This window comes from Diospyros lotus, chromosome 6, assembly GCF_014633365.1.
Source record: "Diospyros lotus cultivar Yz01 chromosome 6, ASM1463336v1, whole genome shotgun sequence".
Classification (NCBI taxonomy): domain Eukaryota; kingdom Viridiplantae; phylum Streptophyta; class Magnoliopsida; order Ericales; family Ebenaceae; genus Diospyros; species Diospyros lotus.
Window position 1 is genome coordinate 11,443,103 of NC_068343.1, and position 26,295 is coordinate 11,469,397.

The 26,295-nt window shown below is 38.7% G+C and overlaps 4 protein-coding genes across 8 annotated transcripts; 2 read left to right on the top strand and 2 right to left on the bottom strand.

The window, feature by feature from the left end:
- Positions 1-625: 625 nt before the first annotated feature.
- On the bottom strand, positions 626-3,951 carry LOC127804320 (pentatricopeptide repeat-containing protein At3g51320; the record flags this gene model as incomplete). Its single annotated transcript, XM_052341177.1, has 2 exons — positions 626-1,333; positions 1,748-3,951. A coding segment is annotated over one exon (1,818 nt), but the record flags the coding sequence as incomplete, so codon positions are not given.
- A 1,544-nt stretch (positions 3,952-5,495) lies between these two features.
- LOC127803886 (uncharacterized) lies at positions 5,496-9,688 on the top strand. Of its 5 annotated transcripts, none has more exons than XM_052340491.1 (4): positions 5,496-5,663; positions 5,771-5,825; positions 6,047-6,177; positions 9,375-9,688. In XM_052340491.1, exons 1-3 carry the CDS (start codon positions 5,563-5,565, stop codon positions 6,164-6,166), a joined length of 276 nt encoding a protein of 91 aa, XP_052196451.1. In that variant the 5' UTR covers positions 5,496-5,562; the 3' UTR covers positions 6,167-6,177; positions 9,375-9,688. The 5 variants fall into 5 exon arrangements, with proteins under 5 accessions (XP_052196451.1, XP_052196452.1, XP_052196454.1 ...); XM_052340492.1 differs by having other exon boundaries at positions 9,415-9,688; XM_052340494.1 differs by lacking the exon at positions 9,375-9,688 and adding an exon at positions 7,920-9,368.
- A 2,533-nt stretch (positions 9,689-12,221) lies between these two features.
- Positions 12,222-12,602, top strand: LOC127804321 (uncharacterized). The gene has a single exon (XM_052341179.1). The coding sequence runs from the start codon at positions 12,222-12,224 to the stop codon at positions 12,600-12,602; it is 381 nt and encodes a 126-aa protein (XP_052197139.1).
- A 1,602-nt stretch (positions 12,603-14,204) lies between these two features.
- On the bottom strand, positions 14,205-16,158 carry LOC127803884 (protein FD). Its single transcript, XM_052340488.1, has 3 exons — positions 15,433-16,158; positions 14,666-14,742; positions 14,205-14,449 (listed from the first exon to the last, which is right to left on the bottom strand). The coding sequence occupies exons 1-3, from the start codon at positions 16,001-16,003 to the stop codon at positions 14,378-14,380; spliced, it is 720 nt and encodes a 239-aa protein (XP_052196448.1). The 5' UTR covers positions 16,004-16,158; the 3' UTR covers positions 14,205-14,377.
- Between the last annotated feature and the right edge of the window lie 10,137 nt (positions 16,159-26,295).

A 26,295-nucleotide genomic window follows, 5' to 3' on the forward strand; every position in this document is an offset into this window, starting at 1 on the left:
AAACAATCATGTGAGACCTAACAGCTGACACCCTAATCTAAATGTTGACCATTCTGCTCCATTTGCCAATAGAAGGAAGTCACAACCTTTTGTGAATGGCAACCAACAAGAGCCAACAAGAGATCCACATCACTTCTTCACTAATAAAAAAAAGCACACAAGACATTCTTTGCCTCACTCTCTTCCATGGTTACTTTGTTCACTTCCAAGTCCTCTGTAAGAAGCCACAACAACTTCATTGATTGTTCGTCTCCAACAACAGCTATTACCTTTAAGCATTGCAGCATCCTTGATTATGACTCACTCATACTACGAGATCACCCATCTATGCCCCTTTGTCAGGGAGCCTAGATGGACTAGGAAACACTGTGTTTTGCCCCCTGTGCATCTAGCCAGCTTCATACCTTGCTAGAATTTCATTGATAGCACTATCCCAAGCAAACCCATCAACCTCATGGTGACATCATCCAAACATTAACAGGACTAGGAATCAAACCCACTGCCTTGGACTTGCAAGGTGACATTATGAATTCCCACCACTATGCTACCACTCACAAGGTGATTTTAGTACTCCAAGTCAAATACGCTAAGATAATGACTAAACCCACTAAAAACAGCGAGCATATAAATAAAACTATATAAAGACGTGCTTTGGTAGCAATGGTAAGGTTGCTCAATTTTTACTAGAAGGTCAACAGGTTCAAGTTGTGAAAAAAGTCTCTTTGAAAAAAAAAAAAGAAAAAGGCAAAGGTTGTGTATAAATACAAATGGAGAGCCCCATGCACCAGGGATGCCCTTTTTTATATAAATCAAACTGCACCTAGACCAGATGCAGAAACCTCTAAACTGGAGGGGAGTGGTTGAATCAGCGTCAGCAAGTAGATTATGCTAACAAATAGGTGCATATATTCACTTCATGTCACGTATGACTGTCTCACCTAGTTAAGCCAATTATTATCTGGATGTTAAAGGCAGAATATTCTTCCCTAAGGTTCAGAATGAAACCAATCGCTTCTGCAGGATCACTTTTGCACCAGAATATTAAGAAAGTTCTCCTTCAAGCAAGGTCTAGTCCCAGTCATCACCACAGTTCAGCTGCAAGCAGAAGGTGTAAGCAATACAGTGATGAAGCCTCCCATTGACTCTTGCATCCAGAGTATATATGACGCTGCAGCAGGCCAGTAGTTGTCAATTAGCAGTACATCTCCCATAACAGCAGACCCATTCTCGTCATTCTATAAACCAACTGAACCATATCTCTGCTGTTGGGTAACATGGTAATCATGGCCTCATGAAGCTGGCTTCTGCTGTTTCCAGGGGAAGCAAATAGCACCTGAGCCATACACATATTCAAGATGTGCAAAAACTTGGTTTTCAACATCCCTTGAACAAATTATGGAGAACAACAAAATGATTGTAGAAATTTGAAGAGACAGAAAAGAGATTAGAAAGAAGAAAGGGCAGATGAAGCGCAGAGAGAGAGAGAGAGATCAGGAAGAGAAAATTATGAATTGTATTCAAATAAATGAAGGTGTGAATTTTCTAAAGGCATCATGTGCGTATTATCGACTAAAAATTCAATCCTAACTAAAACATATTTATGAACTCCTATCATGAACAACACATAAGGCCTGTTGAAATATGAGATAACAACCTTGATTTTAAGTAAAATCATGAAAATTGATTTTCAAATGAGCAACCTTGAGAATATTGATTGGAGCCAAAAAAGAATATGAGAGTGATGTACCCCATCTTGCTGTCTTGTGCAGCAGTTGCACCAAATTGGAGATCTGACAAGGTTTGCCTTTTGAACCAGTTTGGCCAACGTCATGCAGCATTTTGCACAAATCAGTACTAAGGTCAGAAAACAGAGAGCCCTTATCGCTTTAGCTCAGTGAGTGGTTTCTGCTTCTCCTTGTTTCTTTTGACAAAGAATAACTTCTTGAATAAGGCCTTAAAAGCAACATTTATACCTTTACATCATCTCCAATTTCAGGATGGTCATATAAGTATCGTGGTTTATCAAAATACTTCAACAATAAGAAGACACTTCTCACAGCTCCACTGACGTGAGATAAGCAGAAACCAGGCTTTGATTTCCCATTCAGACATTATCTCCAGTTTCTATTTTGTTCAAGGTGATCTTTTAGAATCATTGGACGACAAGCTCAAATGATGAACCAATCCAACCATCGGTATGCTGATCTCCTGCACATGCAATTTATTTCCTACCTTTAAGTTGTGAACAATTTCCATCAAGTCGAAGAGACCGCAACCTGGTATCTTGTTAACCCCTAGCTCCTTGAAAATCTGCTTCATCCTATTTGCATCCTCCCATCGACCTGCTATAGCATATATATTGAACAGCAATGCATAACATGAAAGATTTTCTGGCTCTAACTCAATTAATGCTTTTGCAATTTGTTCCCCCAAAATAACATTTCCCTGGAAACGGCATGAACCAAGCAAAGTAGCCCATGATGGGGAATCAGATGACATGTTCTCACTGACAGACATGTTCCTTAAGATTTCCATTGCCTCGGGCTGTAGATCAACCCTGGCAAAGAGATTAGCCATGCACCAATAATGGGCAAAACTTGGTTGTATATTAAACAAGTCAATCATTTGGCTGAAGTAGTTTTTCCCCTCTGTCAAGAGCCCTCGACGAGCACAAGCACATAATACACCGATAAAGGTAGTTTCATCTGGAAAATGTCCCTGCTTTTCATTTGTATTTACATTAGTGTTACAATCAACTTCTCTATTTATTGAGCAAGTTTTCTCTACCATTTTTCCATAAAGATTGAGTCCATCTTCTGGATTCCCATGAATGCAATGTCCCAAAATCATTGCATTCCAACAAACCAAATTTCTCTCTGGCATATTATCAAAAACTAGTTTGGCAACATCCACCCTTTTGCACTTACTATACATATCTATCAAGGCTGTGTGAATGATCAAACTTGACTTTAGCAATGTCCTGATGAGAAAACCATGAACGGATCTTCCTTCCTTCAATCTAGCTGACCTACCACAAGCAGTTAGCAAGTTCACGAAAGTTGTGCCACTGCCTCTCAATCCTGTCTTAACCATTTCCCTAAACAACTTCAAACACCAACCAGGGTTTCTAATATTCAAATACCCCGTAATCATGATATTCCAAGAAACCTCATTCCTCTGGCGCATTGAGTCAAATATCTCATGTGCTTTGCCCACTTCACCAACTTTAACAAACCCATCGACAATTGAGTTCCAAGATACCAAGTCCCTCACAGACATTTCATCAAACACGCGCCTAGCAAAATCAATACTCCCACAACAGGCATACAAATGAATCAGCGAATTCTCTACTGGCAACACACGATCAACGCCATTCTTCGTAGCTTGCGCATGGCAAATTTGCCCGGATTTCACCCAACCCGCCTTGGCACAAGAACTTATCAATGGAGGGAAAGTAAAACTATTGGGGACAAACCCATCTGTCAGCATTTCAAAATAGAAAACCACGGCTTGGTGTGGGATATTGCTGCACGCGTAGGCCTTGATAACAGTATTTACACAAAACGTATCCGGGGATTTAATACATCGAAAAACCAAGACAGCATAATTGAGATCACCAAAATTAGATGCACACTTCAAAACCACGCCGGCCACAAATGGGTCTTGGAAAAAACCACGAGTGATCAAATGCGCTTGGATTTGATACAGCTGTCTCATACTGCGACAAGGCTTGAGGAGTTTCAGAGCCCGGTGATACGAACGGAGAGTTCGATTTTCGGGAGCCCAATTCGATGATGTAGAGGATCGATATGAGGAAGAAGTTGAAGAAGAAGAAGAAGAAGAAGAGTAGATATGGAGTGAGACAGAAAAGGGCTTCTGAAACGGATCAGTTGTCCACTGAAGACTCTTGCCATTCACCTGCAAGCTAGTTTCTGCTGATACTGTACTGTGTGATTACAAAATTAGTCTAATTGATTACAAAATGTGACGATTTTAGACTGAGAAAGCCATGTGCAAATGCAATGGATCTTCTTCACCTCTCAATGAACTTGATAAATTGCAAATATGATAAATATCAAACAAATTCACTCTCCCCCCTGAATGCCTGATCGAACCCACCCTTCAACTCAAACCTCCTCCTAACGTGTTGTGTTTCATCTTCCCAGCAACAAGAAAAAGAAAAAAAAAAGAAAAAGAAAATGTATTTCATCTGCTAGACTTGATAATAATCTATTTTTTGGAATTATGAAATTGATAAAGGCAAAACAAATTCCATTATATTATTTTCATATTTTCTTATATTTGGCATATATATATATATACGTAATGTTGCATGATTAAAAATTATAATCAAATTAGTTTAGTTTTGGTTCAGCTTTTGATTTAGTAGTTTTCAACAATTATAAAAAAATGTCTTGCATTTTTTATTTAATTTTGATCATTTCCTTGTTTCTGTTAAATCAATTTCTTAAAAGGCTGGACGGATTAATTAATTCAATTCTTAATTACCAAATTATTCTATTAATTGTCTCCAAACTGCAATCTAAATATTGTCATCATTAAATTGGTAAAGATGAGAGTATGGTCCTCTATGGGCATAGCGTAGTGATAAGGTATTTAGAGTTTCACATGGAGAATCGAGATTTTAAATTAGTGGGATAATTTAAAAGGTAAAATTATTATTGGAAGACGAATCGAGATTTTAAATTAGTGGGATAATTTAATAGGTAAAATTATTATTGGAAGACAGTATTTAACTGAAAGACAGCAATAAAATTGAAAAATAAGTCTCATATGACCGCTCCAAATATTCAATTCTGAGTGTGTATGAACTGTGACTGCATCTAAATTTATTTGAAAGGTACATCAAGAAAAAATGTCATCCATTTTTTAGAATTAATCAAGCAAAATTCAGACACTTGCGGTGAATAATAATAATAAAAAAGATGGGAGTATGATTTTAAAATTGAGACTTCTACCTTATAAATAAGCATCAATAATATAATTTGTTTGCTCTTAATCTTTTTTCTTTTATTGAATGCTCTCGTTGGTTAGTTCAGGTCTAGGTAAACGACCACATTTCCTCTTAGTTGGTTAGATCCCAAACTAGAGTTGACAAATGGGCGGGTTGACTTACTTCTCGCTTGGCTATTCCATTTTATGGGCGGGTAATGGGAAATGGGGGCTCGATACGGCCCTATGACCCTTAATAAATGGGCCAAGGCTTGACTATCCCATTTCATGGGCGGGGTAATGGGAAAATGGGGGCTCGATACGACCCTATGACCCTTAATAAATGGGCCAAGGCAGGTCAGGCTGGGCCATCTCTACTTTGGAAGATATTTTGGAGTGCCACCTCTATTTTTGGTGTTTGGTGAGCTGGGTCTGGCCACGGGTCACAAAATACTGGTCTAGCCTAGCCCATTTGCTACAGTATCGAGCCGGGTGGGCGGGCGGCCCATTTGCCAACTCTACCCCAAATGCAGTCATCGTTACGCACAGTTGTAGAATTTATTTTAAAGCCCTAACCGGAGACGTCAAGCCCAGTCCCAGACAAGCAGGATGGTGAGAGTGAGCGGAGCACTGCTTGGAGATGCAGGGGTCGCAATGAGCAAGACCCTCTCAGAGATACTGGTTTGCCCCCTCTCGAAACAGCCCTTGAGGTTGCCTATATTTACGGAACGAACCCCTTACCACTTCCTACTTTCTGTTGAATTGGTTCATCTTAAACTCTTTAACTATTTGGTTTGATCGTGTTTTTCTTTCACAGGCTATGTGCGAAATCCCATTCTCTAATCAGCGACGCCATTGGTGTTGCTTATCCGGTTAGTTCTTCTTTAACTCCCGAAGTCCTCTGCCTTTTCGATTACGGTTCCGATTCCAGTGTGTGTTAATATGGCGATGGAAAGGGTAACATAAGATGAAATACATTTCTATTGGCAATGAAACTGGATTGTCTCTAGCTCCCGCAAAACCCTAGATTATTATCAATGGCTTTGATGTATATCTTATGCGCTAATCTTCTCTTGCTTATTTCATTTGATAGATAGTGGATGGGATACCTTTCCTTGTGCCAAAGGATGGGAAGATAATCGATAACGACGACATGCCAGAGTCTGAGGGTGCTGTTGGCTCACCTGATGAAAAACGAAAGTCAAGCGTATAGCCAAAGGGGAGGTAGCACATGTGTGAATTTGTTTGATATGAGTTGTTTTCTGAGCAATTTATATATAGGCCGACTACGTATCTTGGGTCAATTTTTAATTTTATTCAGTTTTAACTTTTGCTTCAATTTGGTCATCGATCTTTAATTTTTGTTTCAATTTTATCCTCAATCGGCCATATATGTGCCCTAGTTTACATGGCAGCTTATGTGGTGGATACATCAGCAAAACGACATCGTTTTGCCTTGCTTTTGTAGCAAACTATAAGACAAAACGAAATCATTTTGAGTGAAATTAAGAATCAAATTTGGTGTGGGTTGGCTGAAGTTTCTTGTGAATGGCAGAAGACAAGAGAGGTTCAACGAAGGTCGGCGAAGGGCAATGACTAGCGACAGTGACAGAGTGCATGACCCATTAGTGAAGGCGTGCGAGAGGCAACAGTCGCGATGGCAGGGTGGCCGATGTCCGAAGGCAGTCAGAGGTGATGGATTTGGGCTGCTATCGACCACGTTACAAGAGGAAGACAAAGCGACGGTCGGCGTAGAGGCGATCAGAGATGGTGTCGCTTGCGGCGATGGCGGTAAAGGAGGAAGACATGCCACCGTTGATTGTGGATCACCGTTGCCATTAACAAACAAAAGCTCGTGACCATTGCCACAACAAACAAAAGCTCGAAAACCTGCCACCCGCTCTCATGGAATCAAAAGAACTTCAAATGGATCACCAAATCAAATAAAAAACAAGAACCAAACTCAAATTGGTCAAAAACCCACTTCACCAAAGCAAAAAAAGTTCAAAACCCAGATCCCAATTCGGTCCCAAATAAAAAAAAAAAAAAGAGACCCAATTCTGAATCTGGACTTCAATTATCGGAAACCCCAATAGAAGCACCAAATTTAGAGCAACCCATTTCGGCGAGAGAGCGAGTGGCACGGACAACGATTGGAGGCGAATCGAACCTTCGAATTTGCTATCTTTTTGTTTGTTGTTTTGGTGCCGTTGAGAATCAAAAGCATGAAAAGTAGTGGATTGTTTTTTATAGAGAGTTAGAGGGGAAGCTAGGTGTCTTCCTCCTCTATCATCACCGCCATGAGTGACACCATCTCTGGCCACCTCTACGCCGATCATCGCCTTGTCTTCCTCCTACAACACGATCAACAACAGCCCAGATCCACCCCCTTCGACTGCCTTCAAACACCGGCCACCTTACCAACACAACCACCGCCTCTTGCACACCTTCACTGACGACTCACACATGCCGTCGCCGGTCATCACCTTTCGCTGGCCTTCGTTGAACCTCTCTTGTCTTCTGCCATTAACAAGAAGCTTTAGCCAACCTAGATGTGGGTTGACCCAACCCGCCATTTCGCTCATCCTAGATTTGATTATTAATTTAACCCAAAACGACATCGTTTTGCCTTATAGTTTGCAACAAGAGCAAGGCAAAACGACTTCGTTTTACTAATGGACACATCAGCTGCCACTAATGTTGTTAAAGGCGCGCCTAGGCGCAAGGCCCCTCAAGGCGCAGCCATCTCGCCTTGCCATGCCCAGGCGAGGCGAGGCGAGGCGAGATCCAGCTAGGCATGCCTAAGCCCTTCAGGCACACCTCCCTAAGGCGCACATCCATCAGGCGTAGCTGATTTTTCTGCATGTTTTATTTTTTAAACATTTTTTTGTTAAAACTTAAAGAGAAAGAAAATAATAAAATACAATATTGAAAAGTCAACAAAACTAAAAAATATCATGCTCCAGCTCATCTGATTTCTAGAAGGCCAAGAGACTACACCTCCAAGGCTCCAACTCTCTTACGCAACACTCTTTTCTCTCACGTAACGTAGCAACTGCAACTCCTCAAGTTTTTCTCCAGTTCTGATTGAGGTGCTTCACTGCTTCTCCAAGCCAAGGTAACATGTCGACAATCCTTGCTTCTTCTTCTTCTTCTTATGTTGCTGGCAAGAGGGAGGGGGACAAGGGCATCAACTTCAAATGCTCCAATGGATCTTGACGAGGAAGAAGAAGATGGAAAGGGAGATGATGTAGAAGAAGATATTAGAGATGATACTTCTGATGATGAAAATATGGATACATTTGATCTTGATGATGAGAATGATTTCTAGTTTATTATGTATATCTAGTTAATCCTAATTAAAATTTAGCCATTTAGGACTTATTAATGGTTTAAGGTTGATCATTTAACTTTTTCTTTTAAATTGACTGTTGACTTGAAGTCTTAAAACTAACATTTTTTGGTGGGTTTTGCTTAAGTTTAATGACATTTTTAGTACTATTTTGTTGTCTTTTAATTATATATGTCAAATACTAATTTTGTTTTTTATTTGTGGTGTTTAAATGTCGATTCTTTTTTCTGATTTGTTGAAATATAGTGGAATTTAATTTGCTGAAATTTACAAGTATGTCATGAAGTATGTTTATGTTGTGATTTATTTAATATATGTTGAATTCTTGAATTTTTTGATAACATAAATGTTGATATGTGATTAGGATCTATTTTATGACTTATTATTCAATTAAGAAGTATATTTTTTTTTTTCTTAGTTAGCATGCGCCTTGCACCTGTCAGGCGTGCACCTCGCCTTGCGCCTTATTGCGCCTTGGGTCTTTAACAACACTGGCTGCCATGTAAGGTGGGGCACTCGCCTGACCGATTGAGGATAAAATTGAAACAAAAGTTAAAGTTCGATAATTAAATTGAAACAAAGGTCAAAATTGGATAAAATTAAAAATTGACCCTAAGTTTAGGATACAACAGTCAAATCGGCCTTATATAGGCATAATTTTTTTCTGTAAATGTCTTATATTTGTATTGAACACAAAGCCGTCTTTTAGAGAACTAATTTTTGCAAGCGTCAACATTTACGTGCACTGTTATTTTTGGGTATGGGCAATAAGAAATACGATCTCTTGATAATTTTATAGATTAAATCCTAAAGTTCTTTCTGAAGTATTTTTAAGTTGGTAGACTGGTGTTCATTTTTAGGGGTATCGCTTGGTGTAGTGCAAATAATGCAACAGGTGTCTCTAGTCACGCCCCTTCTAAACTCTTGATTTATGAACACCACTATTGGATAATGCCCTTATAGTTGTTCTGTGTGCACATATTGTTTTGGCATCAATGAAATTCATTGCTCAAATTTTTCATTTAAGACACCTCTCTTTTTTGTTTTTGTATTTTTTTTTTCTTGCAAGGTAGTTAAGGCATCTTCTCACAGTTGTTCTCCTTCCTCAGTGGCTTCTTATACCGGAAAAGAGAATGAAGATGAATTATATATTTGCTCGAGCTTCTTTTTTAGATATTCTCCTGCTAAAACTTGTACTTATGTATAGGAATTGCAAAATTGTTGGGTTCTGATAGATAAGACTGCTTGATCAATGTTCTTTAAACTTCTATTGCCACTTATGCCTCAGCATGAAGCTGAAATATCTGCAGATTGAACTTGGGCAATTGTGATGTTTGTTCGACTCAATAATTTGATCCAACTCTGTGATTGGCTTGTATTTGACATGGAAGCTGTTAAAGACTCTTATAAATGTATCAACTTGCAGCCAAGTATGTTGGGTCTTTTGAGGGCTAGTATGGCGAGTTTATACAATCCTTTTCGGCCTTAAAATACTCCTGCCAAGTCTAATATTATGACTTAGCCCCTGTCTATTAATCTTCTGATACATCAAGTTATTGCTTCTGTTGTGAAATATTTGGACTTTTTACTCGGTTGTCTCTTCTCCATCAAATGGAAAAATTATTTTCTTACCTTCTTGAAGATTGACAATTTTTCTAGCATGAAGGAAAAGAATTGAGGGGCCTGGCTATAAGTGATGATAAAGATGAGGTTATAGAGTTATTCCCTTATTCGATTATCTAATTCCTGTATTTGAGATGGTCGCCCTTGCGCGGGCTTGTATTCTCGATTACGTCAGGGAAGATAAATCGTAGGTTGAACCTTTAGCCTTTGCGTAGGGCGAGGATTGAACTTGTAATCTACTAAATTGACATCGACATATTACTCATCCGATCACTCGATTTATGCTCTGAAGGGTATCTAATTCCCTTACTAGTCAATATGATGAAGTATTCTGGGCCCTTTCAGGGAATGCTTAGCAGTCTCTGGGATTGGTATCCTTCCCTACAACAACCTAACATGCTGGCTTTTGAATGTTACTCAAATGATTATTATGTATTATTTTCATTAATTAGAAGACAAAATGAAGATGAACTTGGCACATTTGCATTTGTTTAGAGTCTTTAGACTCTAAAGTTTTATGTTTGGACATTTAAACCTTCAGCTAGAAGAAGAATTAACTTTCTAGGCCACGTCACACACTTGTTCCAAGGAATGGGGAAGAGCTTATGGTATGGATTCCGTTTAGCGCCTATAGATGGAAAAATCAGATCAAATCATTGAACTTCAGTGTGAGCAACAGTCATAATGAAGGACCCAAAATTACCTCGGTTTCCTGGTGTTTTGGACGGCGGAGATGATATGTTGGTTAGAGATTATACCAGTCCAGAAAACCACATTCAAGGATTTGATCAGCTTGCTGCAGACAGAAGCCCATTCTTATTGTTCAAATGGGATAATATTGATTTGATAATAATGACTGACAAATAGAACAAGCTGCAGTTTTGGTGGCCTTTTTGCATGCCAAGATGCTACTTCCAATGGAGAACGGTGTGTGTGAGTAGGAAGAGTTATGGTAGCTATTAGCTCCCCAATACTTCAGACTTATAAATGATCTATGAAGATGCTCTGTATATGTTGAAGAAAAGGACTGGCATCTAGTAAGGGCATCCTCCCAAAGATTATTGCAGCAGGAGGGGTACTGAAGCGGTTTTATAAAGGACTTTTCCCAGAACAGGCTGAACTTGTCTGACTGCAAATAAACGAAAAGTATATTGATGTTCGCAACCCGAGAAGTGCTCATCAGATTCCATCCTTGCAAATTCTTGCATTGTGGTAGGATGAGCTTGCTTTTAGTAGTTGTGCTGTTAAACCTACTCATGAAATCAAATTTGACCCAACAACCCCACCACTTTCCTGCTTTTCAGAATCTCGAAAGAAAGAAACCAGCTTGCTTGCACTTAATGTTGAATCAAATGTTAATAATTATTTCATTGAATTAGGTAGAGTTGGCCCCCTGTTGATCTTATGAAGGAATTGTATGTTTCTGCCTTTGCAAATTGTTTTCCCAGATTCCTGAAGGACGTTTGACCCTCAAGGTGCCGTTCCGGAATAATGGACCATGCCCTTCCAAAGCATGCAGGTTGCAATAGCTATCAGGTTAATGGACTTTCTCGTACATATTGGATCACAGAATCTCCTACCCTTGTTTTTTATTCCTTCTCAGATCTTAGATAAGGTTCCCAACTAGTTGGCAGCACTATGGACATCTATGATCACCTACTTTTTTAGGGTTCCCTATTGTGTCAATAGGAAAGGTACCTGGCATCTGAAATTTAGTGGAAGTAGAGCTACCCTTGTCTATATGCTTTGGTTCTTTTTTGTCCTCCAGGAAAAGCATTATGTGCTAAAAGGTGTTAGGCTGGAGATTGGGGAACTGGGTTCAATAATTCTGTTAAGGAAGTGGGAATTGAATGATCGATTACCCGGGCAAGACACAAGAGAAGAGACCGAGTGTTTCAGCTTTGCCTCGGCCCTCAACATCCTTCGTATGGGTTGTCAAAATCAATGCCTAAAATACATGTTGCTGCAAAACTGCCCAAAATATGAAGTTGGACATTTACGGAATTCTAGGACTGATGTTGAGGAATTAGGTTGATAAACTCTTCACAAAACATGGCTGGGAAAATATATCTATACTATACAGGTCAAGAGTGACATTGTTTTAGGTGTAACCGCTTTGAGTTGAACGCTCAAAATCAGACCTCAGACCTCAGCTCCCAAAGCCAACCATACTTCCAACCCACGCAAAACAACTGAGCATCAAAGTGACCCATTACTTGCAAATCGCTTCTTCCTTGATTTAAACTCACCCGTTAAGATCCCGAAAGGAAATGTTTTATTCACCAGAAGTGCAATGGCATTCAAGATGCTGGTGTCCTTGGTCCGAAGGTTCATCAATCTTGGACGGCGACCACGGATTAAGAACCCGTCGTCTTTCGAAGCTGTCGCTGCCAGTATTGTTGCAGATATTGTCATGGAGGGAGCAAATGAAGACCCAGGAGACGAGCTCTGTTGCGTGTGTTTGTCGAGGTTCAAGGAGGGAGAGGATGCGCGAGTTCTTCCATGCCTGCATGAGTTTCATCGGGTATGCATCGACAGGTGGTTCGATCTGTGCCGGAAAACCTGCCCGGTTTGCCGGTTTCTGGTGGAAGAGGAAGAGAAGTTTCCGGTGAAGGAAGCTTTGACGGATGAGATGGTCATATGGTTTTCTTCCTTTCATGTTGCGGGCTTTTGATCCTGCCAAAACTTAGCCACAAAAACTCCCCCCACCCCACAATCTCTCTCTCTCTCTCTCTCTCTCACACACACACACACACTGAGGTCAGTTCTTTTGAACATCATTTACCCAGAATACTAGATCTGCAAATAGCATTGAACGGGTGAAATTAAGAACCTTGTTCTGAATAGATTTCCTTATTGCAAACTGTATTATTATTGGGTTACGTAACGCGTGACAGGTATCCACAAATATATTCAATATAAATGAGTGGAGTGGAGATTGCTGTAATCACTGGATTTGTAACCGAAGTTCCAGCTTTTTTCTTGATGGAATGAAAAGGTTGAACGTTCTCGTAGCCCTACTTACGGCATTATCAATTTTGAAGAATTTTGCTATTTGTACATTGCACGCTACAGAAAAATACAAAATTACAATTTTACCCTTTTTTCCCTTCTCATGGCCGCCTCCAACAACTGCTAGTGGTCACTTTCGCCTCACACCACCTCATCTCTTGTGTGTTGATTGCCGCAGCATCTTCGGCAAAGAGGGAGAATGTAACGATGATTGACGTGTGAGAGACAAAGGCAGCAACAAAAAAGCTTCAATAGGCGATTATTGAAAGCAGCCATGAAAAACGGAGAGCAAGAGAAAAGAAGCGATCAAACAAAAAAAAATTACAATTGAATGAGAAATTTTTTAGTTATTTGTGCATTTTTCTATAGCTTGGGATGTGCAAATATCAAAAAGATCCTATATCCAAATAATTTCTTCAAACTACGGTACTTTAAAAAAAAAAAATTGCTTATTTAAGTTGTTGTGAAATTAAATAATAAAATTTTTGTTTTTTTTTTAAATAAAGTAACTTCGGATTATGACTTTTTGTCCAAAAAAAAGAAAATGATAAAGAAGGGGGAGAAAAACTTGATGGCACTGGGAAAGAAAAAAGTGGGAAGCCAAGAAGAATAAATAGAGGAGAGGAGAACAAAATGGGGCGACTTTGCAGGCACGTCTTCTTCACACAATAGGCTTATATATATATATATATATATGTGCGTAAAATTATATGGTTCAGAGAGGGTGTGGAGTCATTGGTTGAGTTTGTGGTTCGGTCCATACAGAAACTTCCTACTTTTGAATAATGGAATCGTAGAAAGAAAAGAGAAAAGAAAGCCCATAGAAAACGCAACAAAGCAGAACGGCCAAACCGATGGGGGGCAATGATAAGGGCATAGAAAGAAGTAAAACATAGAAGTACTGGTGCGGCTGGAATGGGAAGAAAAAGCAGCGAAGAAGATAAGGCGATGGATGTCTTGTGGAAAATGACTCGGTTGATGAAGAACCAAGGCGACCCGAGTCGCATCAGCGTGCAAGCGCCCTAGACTCTAGTTCTATGATTATCAAATGCTACCCCAAAAACATGTGAACATATATCATGGAAATTATTATATTATCTTATCTCTTCATAGTAACTATACCCTTGATGTGGCACCGAGTACCGTAGCATTTCCCATAATAATGATAGTGGCAGCAGCAGGCAGCGGGGCCCATCAATTTTTCAGCCTAACGTGGCAAGAAGACGGCATGTAAGGCGACAGTCGAAACAAGAGAGCTAAAAGCGCAGAGACAACCCACTAAAAGCCTCTCATGTTTGGGAATCCAAAACCGCCATCTTTTCATTCATTACTTACTTTCCAACAATTTACTCCAATTAAAGCCCACCCCATCAAAAATTCAAAATACAACAATTCATCTCTCCCTCTCCCTCTCCCTCTCTCTCTGGAGAGAATTTCTCAGAATGGGGCTGTCGAGGTTCGGTGGAGAGAGTGTTTCTTGGGAACTTGAGCGGCCGCAGCTAAAAACATCTGACAAGAAAGAAAAGATTAATGTAACCCACTACTTATATAGAAATCAGTTTGCTTTACGAGTAACTGTTCTAGATTTCCCATGCTTGTTGCGTGAAAATTTTGATCAAATTCAGTGCTACACCATAAAGGGAAAATGGGAAAATGAATCGGGTGGGTCCTTTTAGTTTTTACTGCTTCCATATATATTTGTGAAATGACGATTGAGCAATTTACCTGCTGCTGTTGCCTTCTCAGCCTCCTGTTCTCTTCCCTTAAATGGGCAACCTCTAGCTCCAACTCAGTGGTGTAAGCCTGTTATATGCACAAACATGGAAACCAACACAGAAACATGCCATCAGACAAGAAGACAAAAACTCACCATCTACAAATCATATATATATATATATATATGCACACACACACACACATATACATATAGCCAGTATAACAATCATGCTAAAACTATTGCTGCGAACGTATTGTAACCCCAGCTCAAAAGTCAACTGTTTAGGGATAATTAAAAATCCAAGATGTGATCTTTATTCACCCAAACTTAGTATTCATATTTTGGCTAAGCCGCGAAGCGAACCAAACTCATCTCCATTATTTCTTTGCCAGTGTGACTGAAAGCTTTGCAAAGGACTGATTAACACTACAATAGGAACCAGGAACAAGCCAGAATTAATGTTATGTGGTGTGAAAAACCGAGCTACGGAAAGAACTTTTAACCTAGTTTGTCAATTCTACTGTGCAGGGACATTTTGTTGAGAGCTTTTTAGCATGCTTTGTCCATTACTACCAAACCCATCGAAGCAGTCCAATGCAAAACTCCAAGCGTTAAACTGTGAACAGGTTTGGAAGATAACTTTGGAGGTCCTTGTCAATGCCGTGACTTGTTTCTGGTTACGGGTCCAATATAATTTTTCTGATATAAAAATTAATCTTTTCATGTGCTCTGCAATAATGTGTGGGTAGAAAGTACAAACAAGAGAAGATACTTTCCTGCTTTCGGGCCCTCGATCGAGCAGCCGACTCCCGGTTCTTTATCATCCTCTTATGCCGGCGGTCAGAGTTGTCGTCGTGTTCTGGGACACTTTTCTTCCCAAAAGCCGGCAAGCCAGGATCCGGCACTGAAAACACATTCGAAATGGGCGGGTCGGGCAAGATGGGGGTTTCCCTAAGAGGGTGGGTGTTGGTGAGGAGGTTGAAAGGCTCGGGGCCAGAATTCAAGCTGAGGGCGGTGGCGGGAGGCGACAACGGGGAGGAGTAGCCGGCAGGGACGGCGGCCGGAGGCGAGTTTTTGCCGAGCGGGCGGGAAAAGAAGTCCTGGAAGGTCAGACCCCGCAACCCCGCGTTGCAGGCGGCCGGCCGGTCGACGGACGGTAGACTAATGTCCTTCCAGACCTCCTCCATGGTCTTGGCTTGTGGGTTTAGAACCAACGGCGAGAATGGCGACGGTGCCGGAGAAGAAGAAGAAGAAGCAACCGAAGCCGAAGAAGAAGAAGCATAAGAGGAGGAGGAGGAGTTGGAAAAAGAAGAAAATTTCTCTTCTCCCCTCCTGGAAGTAAACATTGGAGACAGGCGAGCGGTGGAGGTGGGGAAAGGAGCAAACTTAATACGGTCCTTAGTGCCACGTGCCGCGAGCGTGACACGATCTGAGACTGTACCATGTTTGGGAATCGGGATGGCCAATTCCAATTTTAAACCGGAGAGAAGGAGAAGAGAAGGAGAAGTTTTTTTCCCGTTGGGTGGACCTCAGCCCAAAAATGGACTGTACTCTATCTATACTCATGCAATCGCAACTCTTGGTACCCCAGTACATTTTTATGGGAAATTATGTGGGTGTTTTTCCTCAATAACTGCAGGTCAAACAGACCATTATCCCCAACATTTTTGGTAAACCTTTAACTTGTGTGCGCAAATTTGTAACCATGGCAGCTTCTATGTGAAAAAATATCAAAATGTTAATTTTCCGCTCAAAGCTCCATCTATCGCATTATTAGTATTATTATTATTATTCTCTGTACTATCTTCTCGTTCCTCGTTTGGGACGAATGAAATTTACTTACTCTACCATAAACGAGGAATAGGTGAGCTAGTAATCTAGAGAGAGATCATGAAGTGATAGATTTTGACAGAAATAATTGAAAGAGAGACTTGGGAAGAAAGCAGTAGCTAATGGAGTGAGGACAAAAGACAGAAAAGAAAAGAAATATATACATGTTAAGAGAAAGAAGGAAGAGATATTGACGCATGCCGCCACTGAAGAAGGGTAATTACCGGTGAATCGCAGTTCTAAGTTCAGTCTTCGTCTCCAGAGAAGAAGGCTAAGAGATTCCTTATCAGAGACAAAGAGAGAGAGAGAGAGACAGCGTGATGCTCAGGGGATAATTTGATGCTCGTCAAGGAATTGTCATCTCTCTGACTCTTCGACTTCCTTTACCGGACTCACACACTCTCTCTCTCTCTCTCTCTCTTTCCCATGCTCAATCATTTTCCTTCTTGCCTAACACCTTCCTAAGCTTTCCGGCCAGTCAAACACTAGCATGGCCGCTTTAAAGATTACATAATGGATCCATGTGATGTGAGACCAAATGGAACGTTACGTACGCTTACGGGGTAAAATTCTTGTTTGATTTAGAATTTTTAAAAATTATTATTCTTTAATCAAGTTAGTAATTTTTTCGTATACTCTAAATATTATCAGTTCATTTAACACTATATAATAAAAAAATATATATTTATATATAAAGGAATTACAAGGAGTTCATGAAATAAATAATGAGAGAAACCCTATACAATAAAACAGTTTTTAAAATAATTTAAAGATCCAAAAAGGCAAAACTAACTAAAACATTGCCTAAACTAATAGTAATATATAGTACATTAGTAGTAATAGCCTTTGTTCTTGATCAATTCATAATCTTACAGTACGTAACAGTATGCCGGTGTTTAATTATTCAGTTTAGATGGACTGCCTTTGTAGAGTTTTGGCCCTCTAGATGGAGCTAACTAACTAACTAATTCCCCGAGCTAGAGCTAGAGCTAGAGCTAGCTTCACGTACAACCTTGGTGATTAGCTTAAATAAAGATTAAAAAAAGAAAAGAATTTAAGGAACTAGTGGAGTGGGGTTCCACTTCCATACAAAGTCAGGCGTTTGGGACAAAGATGACATGACATCCTGGGGCGGGGCGGGACTCAGGTGGCTTTGAATTGAATTGGGTTGGGTTGGGTTGGGTTGGGTCCCTGTTGATCATTGCCACTGCACGTCTAGCTTGAACTAATAAGATTCACGTTTCTTACCCCTAATCTCATGGCTTTCTCTCCTCCTTTTTCTTTTTCTTGCTTTCTCAAGTAACATCTGTCACTTCTTCTTCGTATTTGACATGTTGCATTCATTTGCCAAAAGGGCACAAAAGCTAGCTAGTTTAATAAATTTCATTTATATGCTTTAACCCCTATTTAATTTCATAGAACCTATATATATTAGAAACTATTGCAATTCGCGTTTAAGTGAAATTATGGGATAGTCTAATGAGTGATTACCGGTAGCCATGAATTAGTGTAGACTGTAGAGTATAGGGCGCAAATGGGAAAGGAGTGGGAAAGAAAGAACGAACCGTAGAAGAGATCGTGAGTGAGTCGTAGTGAAGCAGTGTGCGGTCTCCAGTGAGAGACAGCTGTCAGCTCTTTAAGACACACAGTTGTCAGTTCACCATGACATCCCTCTGATCTGATAATCCCCACACAACCCCCCTCCCCTCTCTTAATATCATTTTATTATTTCATTTATTTTTATGAAAATTTACATACATCATTATTAAGTTATAAACAATTAAATAAATTACTATATTTAAAAAAGTATTTAATAAATTATTATGTTTTTAATTATATATATAATAGATATTCTTCTAAACGTTTAGTGTAAATCTTATTTCTAATTAAAATAATATCAAAAATTTAGATTTAAAAGTACGTACAAATTTAAAATACATTAACTTATATTTAATTAATCTTAAAAAATAATAACAGTGCACTGTTCAGCACTTCGTTAGGCTTTATTTTTCCTTGTCCCCGCACACAGCTAAGACTTGTTGGGTGAGTCAGCCACAGTGCTGAAATCACATCTTAGCAAAAAGAAAACAGACGGTACATTTTTAATATAATTTTTTCATGGTGTAGCGAACAGTTTATGGATTTTAGTTTTTATAATTTGCGTTTAATTAATATAAAAAAAATTATTTGCACCATAAAATCAAGGATGGGTCCAAAAGAGGGGCTAAAAGAATCAAGAAATGAATTACAGTAAAATTTTAAACACATTTTTATGTGAATATATAATAATGAAAAAATACCCATTTCATATATCATTTGTAGACATCGTCAGGTCCGGAAATGAATAATAATTAATTAATGAAAAAATAATCATATTAGTAGGGCTGAAGAAAGTGTGGGGGTACCCTGCAACTGAAATAATATGATATGAGGGGAAAAGGAAAGTGTTGGGAGTCCAAAAATGCACAAGACATGAGATTGGGGTCTCAAAGTTGGCATGTTTAATGAAAATTTGGCATTGGCCAAAGCCCCCAGCCAGCCCCCCATTCACCATTTAGGCATCTGCGGGGCGTAGAAACCCCATTTTTAATCCTAAAGGGGAAAAGGAAAAAAAGGTTGGTTATTGATGCATTGATGAATGAATGAATGAAGGCAGGGAGCATACAATATTGTTAGACGAGAGAGAGAGAGAGAGAGAGAGAGAGGTGGAGTGCCCAACCAAGCATGGTACTTTCGATGAAGGGGCGAGGACGGAGTCCTGGCTTTATTGGGTGGTTTGATTTGACGGAGACTCGTCGAAACGCTACCCCCACCACCATCAACATGACTAGCAGCGGGTGGGTTGTAGTTTTGTTTGGGAGGTAGGAAAGTGAGAGAAGAAAAAAAATGAAAAATGGGTGGCCGCTGGCATGCTAGGTGTCAGTTTTCAGTTCAGGCTATGGGGTACGGGTACGGGTATGGGCATGGGTATGGGTATGGCAATGGCAATGGCTATCGGTATCACCCACCGGAAAATGAAAGGGATATGGGGGCAACGCAACCGAGCAGCAGTAGAAACCACTGGGCGCTGGGCTTTCCAAGGATACGACAGGACAGGACAGGACAACCTCGCTCGGTTCCCCGGGAAGACGAATCTCACTCACTCTATCCCCTCGCTCCGTACTTGCTTGTCTTTTGAGACTTGAAAATAATAAAATACTTTTGTCACACTTTATTTTTATTTTTTTTACGTTAACATCTATCCACCTTGATTTTAGTGGTCACAAATCAGTTTTCCTGCATCATCGAAAATGTTGTTGCTAATTATTTTTATAAATCCTTAAAAATATGTGGTTGAGGTTACTCTCAATTTGTCGAGAGGAATCCAAATCAACGTAGAGAGAAAGAGAAAGAGACAGAGACAGAGACAGAGATATAATCTTGTTGCTCTCTAGTGTCTACATACAATAAAAGAATTTAAATGCTGAAAAATTATCTTTCAACTCATTAAGACTTTATAAAAAAAAATAATTACGTGTATAGGAATGTTTATTGTTTCACATTGTTTGGTGAAGAGATTCAAAGTGGATATAAATAGTTCAAATCATAATATTGAGTTTGGGTTCTAAGGGATACTCAAATTTTGTAAGTGGACAAATTCATACCCACGCGCGTGCACCATCGCAGTCGTCCGTTCGATCGGATAAAAATATATATATACTTTTAGTAAAAAATTATTTAATTATAATTTCTTTTTTATCCAAATATCTTTCTAGAATTTCCTCTAGCGTGTTCGTGTGTCACCTATCTTTGTCCAACATGTTTTTCTGCGCAATTGCTTTCTTAAAATTCTGCCTCAGCTAAGGGCGATTCTGTCTTCAGGACAACGCTTTTGCGCGACTCGATCTGTATTAATTTCCTTGCTCGTTACGGTGCCATCTACTTTGACCATTATTTACAGTCTTTCATTGTATTGATTTTATATTAATATTGTTGTTTACACCAACAATCTGAAGACAAAATATTTTATAAGCTGCCATGGCCACCAATACTAATGTTTCCGATGCTGCTCCCTCAACCTCCTTTGCTACTCCGGTCGTTGCTCCAAGCCTAACCCTGGCCACTGTGCCTGGTGCCGCCTCTACCACTATTGTTGGGCTTGTTGTCACCAATGTGACTCCTCGTGTTGAAAAATCACAACAATTTAATGACAAAGATTTTAAAAGATGGCAATAGAAAATGGTGTTTTATCTCACCACGCTGAACCTGGCTCATATCCTTAAGGAAGACTACTCGGTTACTACCGAAGAAAATAAGACTCCCAAAACTAAAGCTGCCAAATAAGTCTGGTTGTATTCTGAATTCCTGTGTCGGAACTATATTTTGAGTGGATTGACAGATTCACTATACAATGTCTATTGCAATGCCTATCAGATGTCTAGGCAACTGTGGGAAGCTTTAGACAAGAAATATAAGCTAGAAAATGCTGGCACTAAGAAATTTCTTGTGGGGAAGTTTTTATACTTCAAAATGGTTGATACCAAACTAGTAGTTAACCAGACGTAAGAATTGCAAATCATTATTAGTGATTTGCACAGTGAGGGAAATGTTCATTAATGAACCATTCCAAGTCGCTACTGTGATTGAGAAATGGTCACCTTCATGGAAAGATTTCAAGAATTATCTCAATCACAAGCGAAATGAGTTGTTTATGGAGGATCTAGCCCATAAATTCCGCATTGAAGAGGACAACAGAAATGGAGATAAAATATCTCACAAGTTTGAAGCAAACACCAAATTGCTGAGGCTCTGGCTCCAAGGTCCCAACCCAAAAAGCAACAAGCTAAGAAAAAGAATGGGCACCTAGGTCCTAAAAATAATGCTACTAACAAAAGCATCCAAGGTAATTGTTGGGTGTGTGGCAAGACGAGTCATAGAGCTATTGACTGTCGTCACAAGAAGGGATAGACCTCTTGGCAACAATTAGCGCAAAACTAAGCCTAGTCAGGCCAATGTGAGATGGAATATGACAATCTTGTAGCAGTCGTTTATGATGTATGCATGATTACTTATAACAAGGGCTGGTGGATTGACACAGGGGCCATGAGGCACATTTGTGGGGACAAATCTCTATTCACCATGAAAAATTAAACTGCACTGAGAAGCTGTATATAGGGAAGGCTTCAACTTCTATTGTGGAAGGAAAAAACAAGGTCTTGCTGAAATGGTCCTCTGGCAAAATACTTACCCTCTCTAATGTCTAACATGTGCTTGAAATTTGAAAGAATTTAGTTTCTGGAACTATGTTGAACAAATACGGGTTTAAGCTTGTATTTAAGTCAGACAAATTGTAACATCCTGAAATTTTGGAAATAAATAATAGTTATTAATTTCGATGTTTGGTGTCATAATTGAGTATTTGAGGATTTAAGAGAAAATATTAATTTACTATATTTTCACGAAATGAAAAATTAAGGTAATTAAGTAAATTATTTGGGAGTATTTATGAAAATATTGATGAAATTAATTTAGTAGATTTTTGAAAATTTCAGTGTGTAAGTGAAATAAGGAAAAATGAGTTGTGGGGGTGTATGTGTTGAATCTCAAAAATTATGGGGCATTGGTGTAATTTTGAAAAAGTACAGTGAGGTTTCTTTATAATTAATGGGGGGCGTTTATATAGTGAGGAAGTGGCCAACCCAGCTGGTCACGTGCAAGGGTGCAAAGGTGGGGATCACGGGTTCGATCCCGCGTGAAGGTCGTGCGCGGGAGGGAAATTGGCTGAATTTTTTAGCCAAAAGGGGGGCCGAAACGACATCGTTTCAGCCCAAGGTGGTGGCGCCTTCCGTGCGGCCCAACGGCTACCATGTGACGCGAGCTGGCCTATTCTTTTTATGGCTTGTCAGGCAGCCTTCATGCATGCAATTTAAGGCCAATTTTGGCCAGATTTTGGCCATTCTGAAGCGATGAAATTAGAGAATATCAGAGGGAGAAGATGGGGCGCGACCAACAGTTTAAGGAAGAAAGGAAAAATGGGAGAAATGAGAGAAATTAAGGAGATTTTGGGGATTGTTTGGTATTTAAAATATTCAGGTAAGTGAGTAAAATTATTAAAAGTATTATACATTTAGATTATAGACTTTTCACGGTTAGATTGTATATTTTACACAACCAGATCTGATTATTAAGGTCCATAATCTCATCATCTTCTTATAAAACGTTTTACTTTGCAACGGAAGTATGAGAAAAGCTAGGATTGGCTATTTACAGGCAAGCTCCTAACCATCTCCTCATGTTCTTAATTTCCTGCAAAAGTTTTCGTGGTTTCTCGTATTTTATTTCCTCCCTCACTATCACTCAGTTCCACGCATTAATAATGCGAATACGCGTGGTAACCATTTTATAATATGTGAACTGTTGACGAAGCTGTGAACGGAGATCTAGAACTAAATATGTGACTCTTGGTGATATTTATTTCTAACCCTGACGGGGCTTCGTATCGCTCCGCTTTATTTGGGAATGATGCCGAACCGATATGGGCTAGGTTGTTAGAGAGTCGGGGTGACTTGATGTGATTGTGGCGGTCAACTGACCAGCCTTCATCTAATCTTCAATAATGTTAAATATGTTGGACCCACCAATTATGTGAGTAACAACAGGCGGTGTCCTTAATATTTGAAAATAAAATGGTACAAATACTTGTGTTGTATAGGGGTTCATATCCTGACCCTAGAATCATATGAAACACCAACCTGTTGATTTATGAATATTGGGATAATATCTTATGTCATAAATGTGTGGGAAATGAGCAAATATGGGTTTAATGACGTGGATTGCATAATATGGAACATATGTGCTTTTGCCTGAAACTAATAGAATAAATATTCCCATAACAACTATGTAAAGACCCTTGCATATACATGGTGGTATGAGTTGCATATGATCATGCATGACATCGTATATATGTGATTGTTCAGTGAGAATAATGATCGGCGTTTATCCCCTCGGCTTCTGAGCGATGGCACTACTATCGTTGTGTCGGTGACTTTCGGGCAGGTTAGGCGTATGCTCCCATGCCAAAGAGGGTGACGTATGGTTGATGAGTATTATGGATTGTGATATTACATATGGTATCGTTGAGTATATTGACATGTGTGAGCCTAAGGGCTATTTGTATTTTGTTAAGCATGTGCATGTGTTACATTATGATATGGAAACTTCTATGAGAATACATGTTGTAAAGAAAAGTAATGTGAATGTGAACGTGCATAACGGTGCACGGTACACAATATGAATTCAGCCTGAATAACCATTTGCATAATTATGAATACGTGCCACACAGACTTGTGGAGCCTGATGTGGGTATACTGAATATATGCAATAACTTATGACATGACGTTGGGAACTAATGTTGGAAGCCTTGCTAATGCTAGCTTTGGTGATTGATTTCCCTTTGTTTTAATTATACTTGTTGAGCCTTATGGCTCACTTTGTTTTAACATAATTCTAGGTTAAGGAAGGAAAGTTCGAGGTCAGATTCGGTGGTGTCGGATCCTTGCTGATAGCCATGTGTATGGGGTTCTCCCAACCGAAAAGATCCTTAAAGGTAAGTAGGAACAGGGGCTTAGATGGGGTGTTTCGTTAGAATTGTTTAGCTAATGCTATGGTATGTATGTAAGAGCCCTAAGATGAGTAATTTTAATCTATTTGCTTCCATTGATGTAAATAAAAATTGAAGTGAAAATTTGGGTTATTACACAAATTTACTCTAACTAAGGGGGTTTGTATGTGGGAATGAGCTATCTGTATGATAGCATGTTTAAACTCAATGTATTAGCCTAAGTTCCTAAAAATAATAATAAGAATAACTCTTCTGTTTTTATTGTTGAGTTGTGTGATATTTGGCATTCAAGGTTAGGGAATGTCAATTATCATTCTCTACAAAGAATGGTAACTTTAGGACTATTGCCTAACTTTAACATTGATAAAAGACATAAATATGAAGTTTGTGTTGAATCAAAGTTTGCAAGAAAGCCATTTTCACCGATGGAAAGAAATAGTGAATTACTTGATTTAATTCACAGTAATGTTTATGACATGAAAAATACTGGTGAATCAAATACTCCTACTAGAAATGGTAAAAAATATTGTCACCTTTATTTATGACTGTAGTAATTATTGTAATGTTTATTTACTATATAATAAATATGAGACTTTAGATGTTTTCATAACATATAATTTAATATCACAAATTTTCTAAAGGGCTCAAGAGTAATTTTAATGTGGGTCATAAGTGAAATTATCTAAAGATTAAGGACTTTAAGTGTAATTTCATATAGTTATAAGTGCTGAATCGATTGAAGGGAATGTCCTAGAGTATAATTGTCTAAGAAAAATAATATGGTGTTGATGAGCATCCTGAAGTAGGATTTATGGTATTAAAGAAAATTGGAATTGAGTCAATTTTCGGTACAACTAAATTACAGCTATAATTTAGATTGAAAAATCGAATAGTTGTAGGTGACTTCCAAGAAGTCATCAGAAACCTGAGGGAGCTCCGATTTTTCATAACGATCAACCCTATGGTGGTCTCAGGACGAAACAAATGTCCTATGAGAGCGCAAAGATGAAATTGTCCTTATCGAGTAAGCATGAAATTATTAATTGTGCATTTTAGTATCGAAATGCAAATTAATTCCACGACTGAGGGTGCATTTGTAATTAATGAAGTGCCCAAGTGTAATAAGAATGAAATATGAGATTTAAATGTGTAAGTTCTCATAGTATGCGTAATATATGGATATATATACATGTGTGTGTGTGTGTGTGATTGTGGCAATTTCTGGGAAGTTTCATGGGGGCAAATTGGCACAAATTAAGGGCATTGAGATAAGAAAATTGGTAGTTGTTGGGAGAAAGAATGGTGGGTAGGGTGTATCTAATGTAAGTGGATATATATATATATATACATATAAGAATGGAAATGGAAGCAGAGAGTTATAGGGAGAATGGCCGAAAGCCATGGTCGAGATCTGAGAGCATTGTTAGAACAGTAGATTCTATGGCACACACCAAAAGGGGGGGGGGAATTGGTTATTTTAAAAAAAAACTTAATTGATAGAACTTTGAAATCCTTTTGTGTTATAAGATAGTCGACTATACTTTTCTGTCTGTCGACAGACGCAAAAATAGTCGACAGATACAAGATATAGTCGACAGACTGAACAAGTATAGTCGACTATCCTTATGCATAGTCGACAGATTGAAGCACACAGTCGACAGATGAAGAAGATTTTCAACAGAATGAATTTTGAAAACATTACAACATATTTACTTTAAATGTCCTTATTTTGTTTAATTTATATTTTACCTTCCATTTACTTTAATACATAAATGTAAATAAGAAAGTACCCCCCATTTGGATTCAATAAAAATATCAAAAAAATCAAAATCCATAAGAATAAAAAAGTAGAATTTGGATTTTAGTAGGAACTTAGGATTTTGAGATTTTACCACCTCCAAGATATACACTTTTCATTTCTTGAAAAATTCGTTAAAAATCATTTTATCACTAATGAATGTTAGTTATTGAATTACCGGGAGTTAGTTTTCTAAAAAGAAAATATTTTCATATATGTCTCCTTATAAGGTGCTAGTTTTCCAGACTTAGAAAAATATTGAAACGATATCAAAATGAGTTTCAAGACATGATGCATGAACTAAATGATTTTTCATACGATTAAGTTTCAAGCCAAAACCTTTCATGCATGTTTCAAAATATGAAAAACTTATATTGAAAACCTTTCATTTGAATTTCTAGTTGGTCTTT

What these genes read in the sequence shown, in the direction of transcription:
- LOC127803884 (XM_052340488.1), bottom strand. Translation starts at nt 16,003, where the DNA reads ATGTTTACTTCCAGGAGGGGAGAAGAGAAATTTTCTTCTTTTTCCAAC. An exon ending in ATCGAGGGCCCGAAAGCAGG is followed by an intron (nt 14,743 to 15,432) that starts AAAGTATCTTCT and finishes GCATATAACAGG; the next exon opens with CTTACACCACTGAGTTGGAG. An exon ending in TGAGAAGGCAACAGCAGCAG is followed by an intron (nt 14,450 to 14,665) that starts GTAAATTGCTCA and finishes CTTTCTTGTCAG; the next exon opens with ATGTTTTTAGCTGCGGCCGC.
- LOC127804321 (XM_052341179.1), top strand. Translation starts at nt 12,222, where the DNA reads ATGGCATTCAAGATGCTGGTGTCCTTGGTCCGAAGGTTCATCAATCTT.
- LOC127803886 (XM_052340491.1), top strand. Translation starts at nt 5,563, where the DNA reads ATGGTGAGAGTGAGCGGAGCACTGCTTGGAGATGCAGGGGTCGCAATG. An exon ending in CTCTCGAAACAGCCCTTGAG is followed by an intron (nt 5,664 to 5,770) that starts GTTGCCTATATT and finishes TTTCTTTCACAG; the next exon opens with GCTATGTGCGAAATCCCATT. An exon ending in CCATTGGTGTTGCTTATCCG is followed by an intron (nt 5,826 to 6,046) that starts GTTAGTTCTTCT and finishes TTCATTTGATAG; the next exon opens with ATAGTGGATGGGATACCTTT.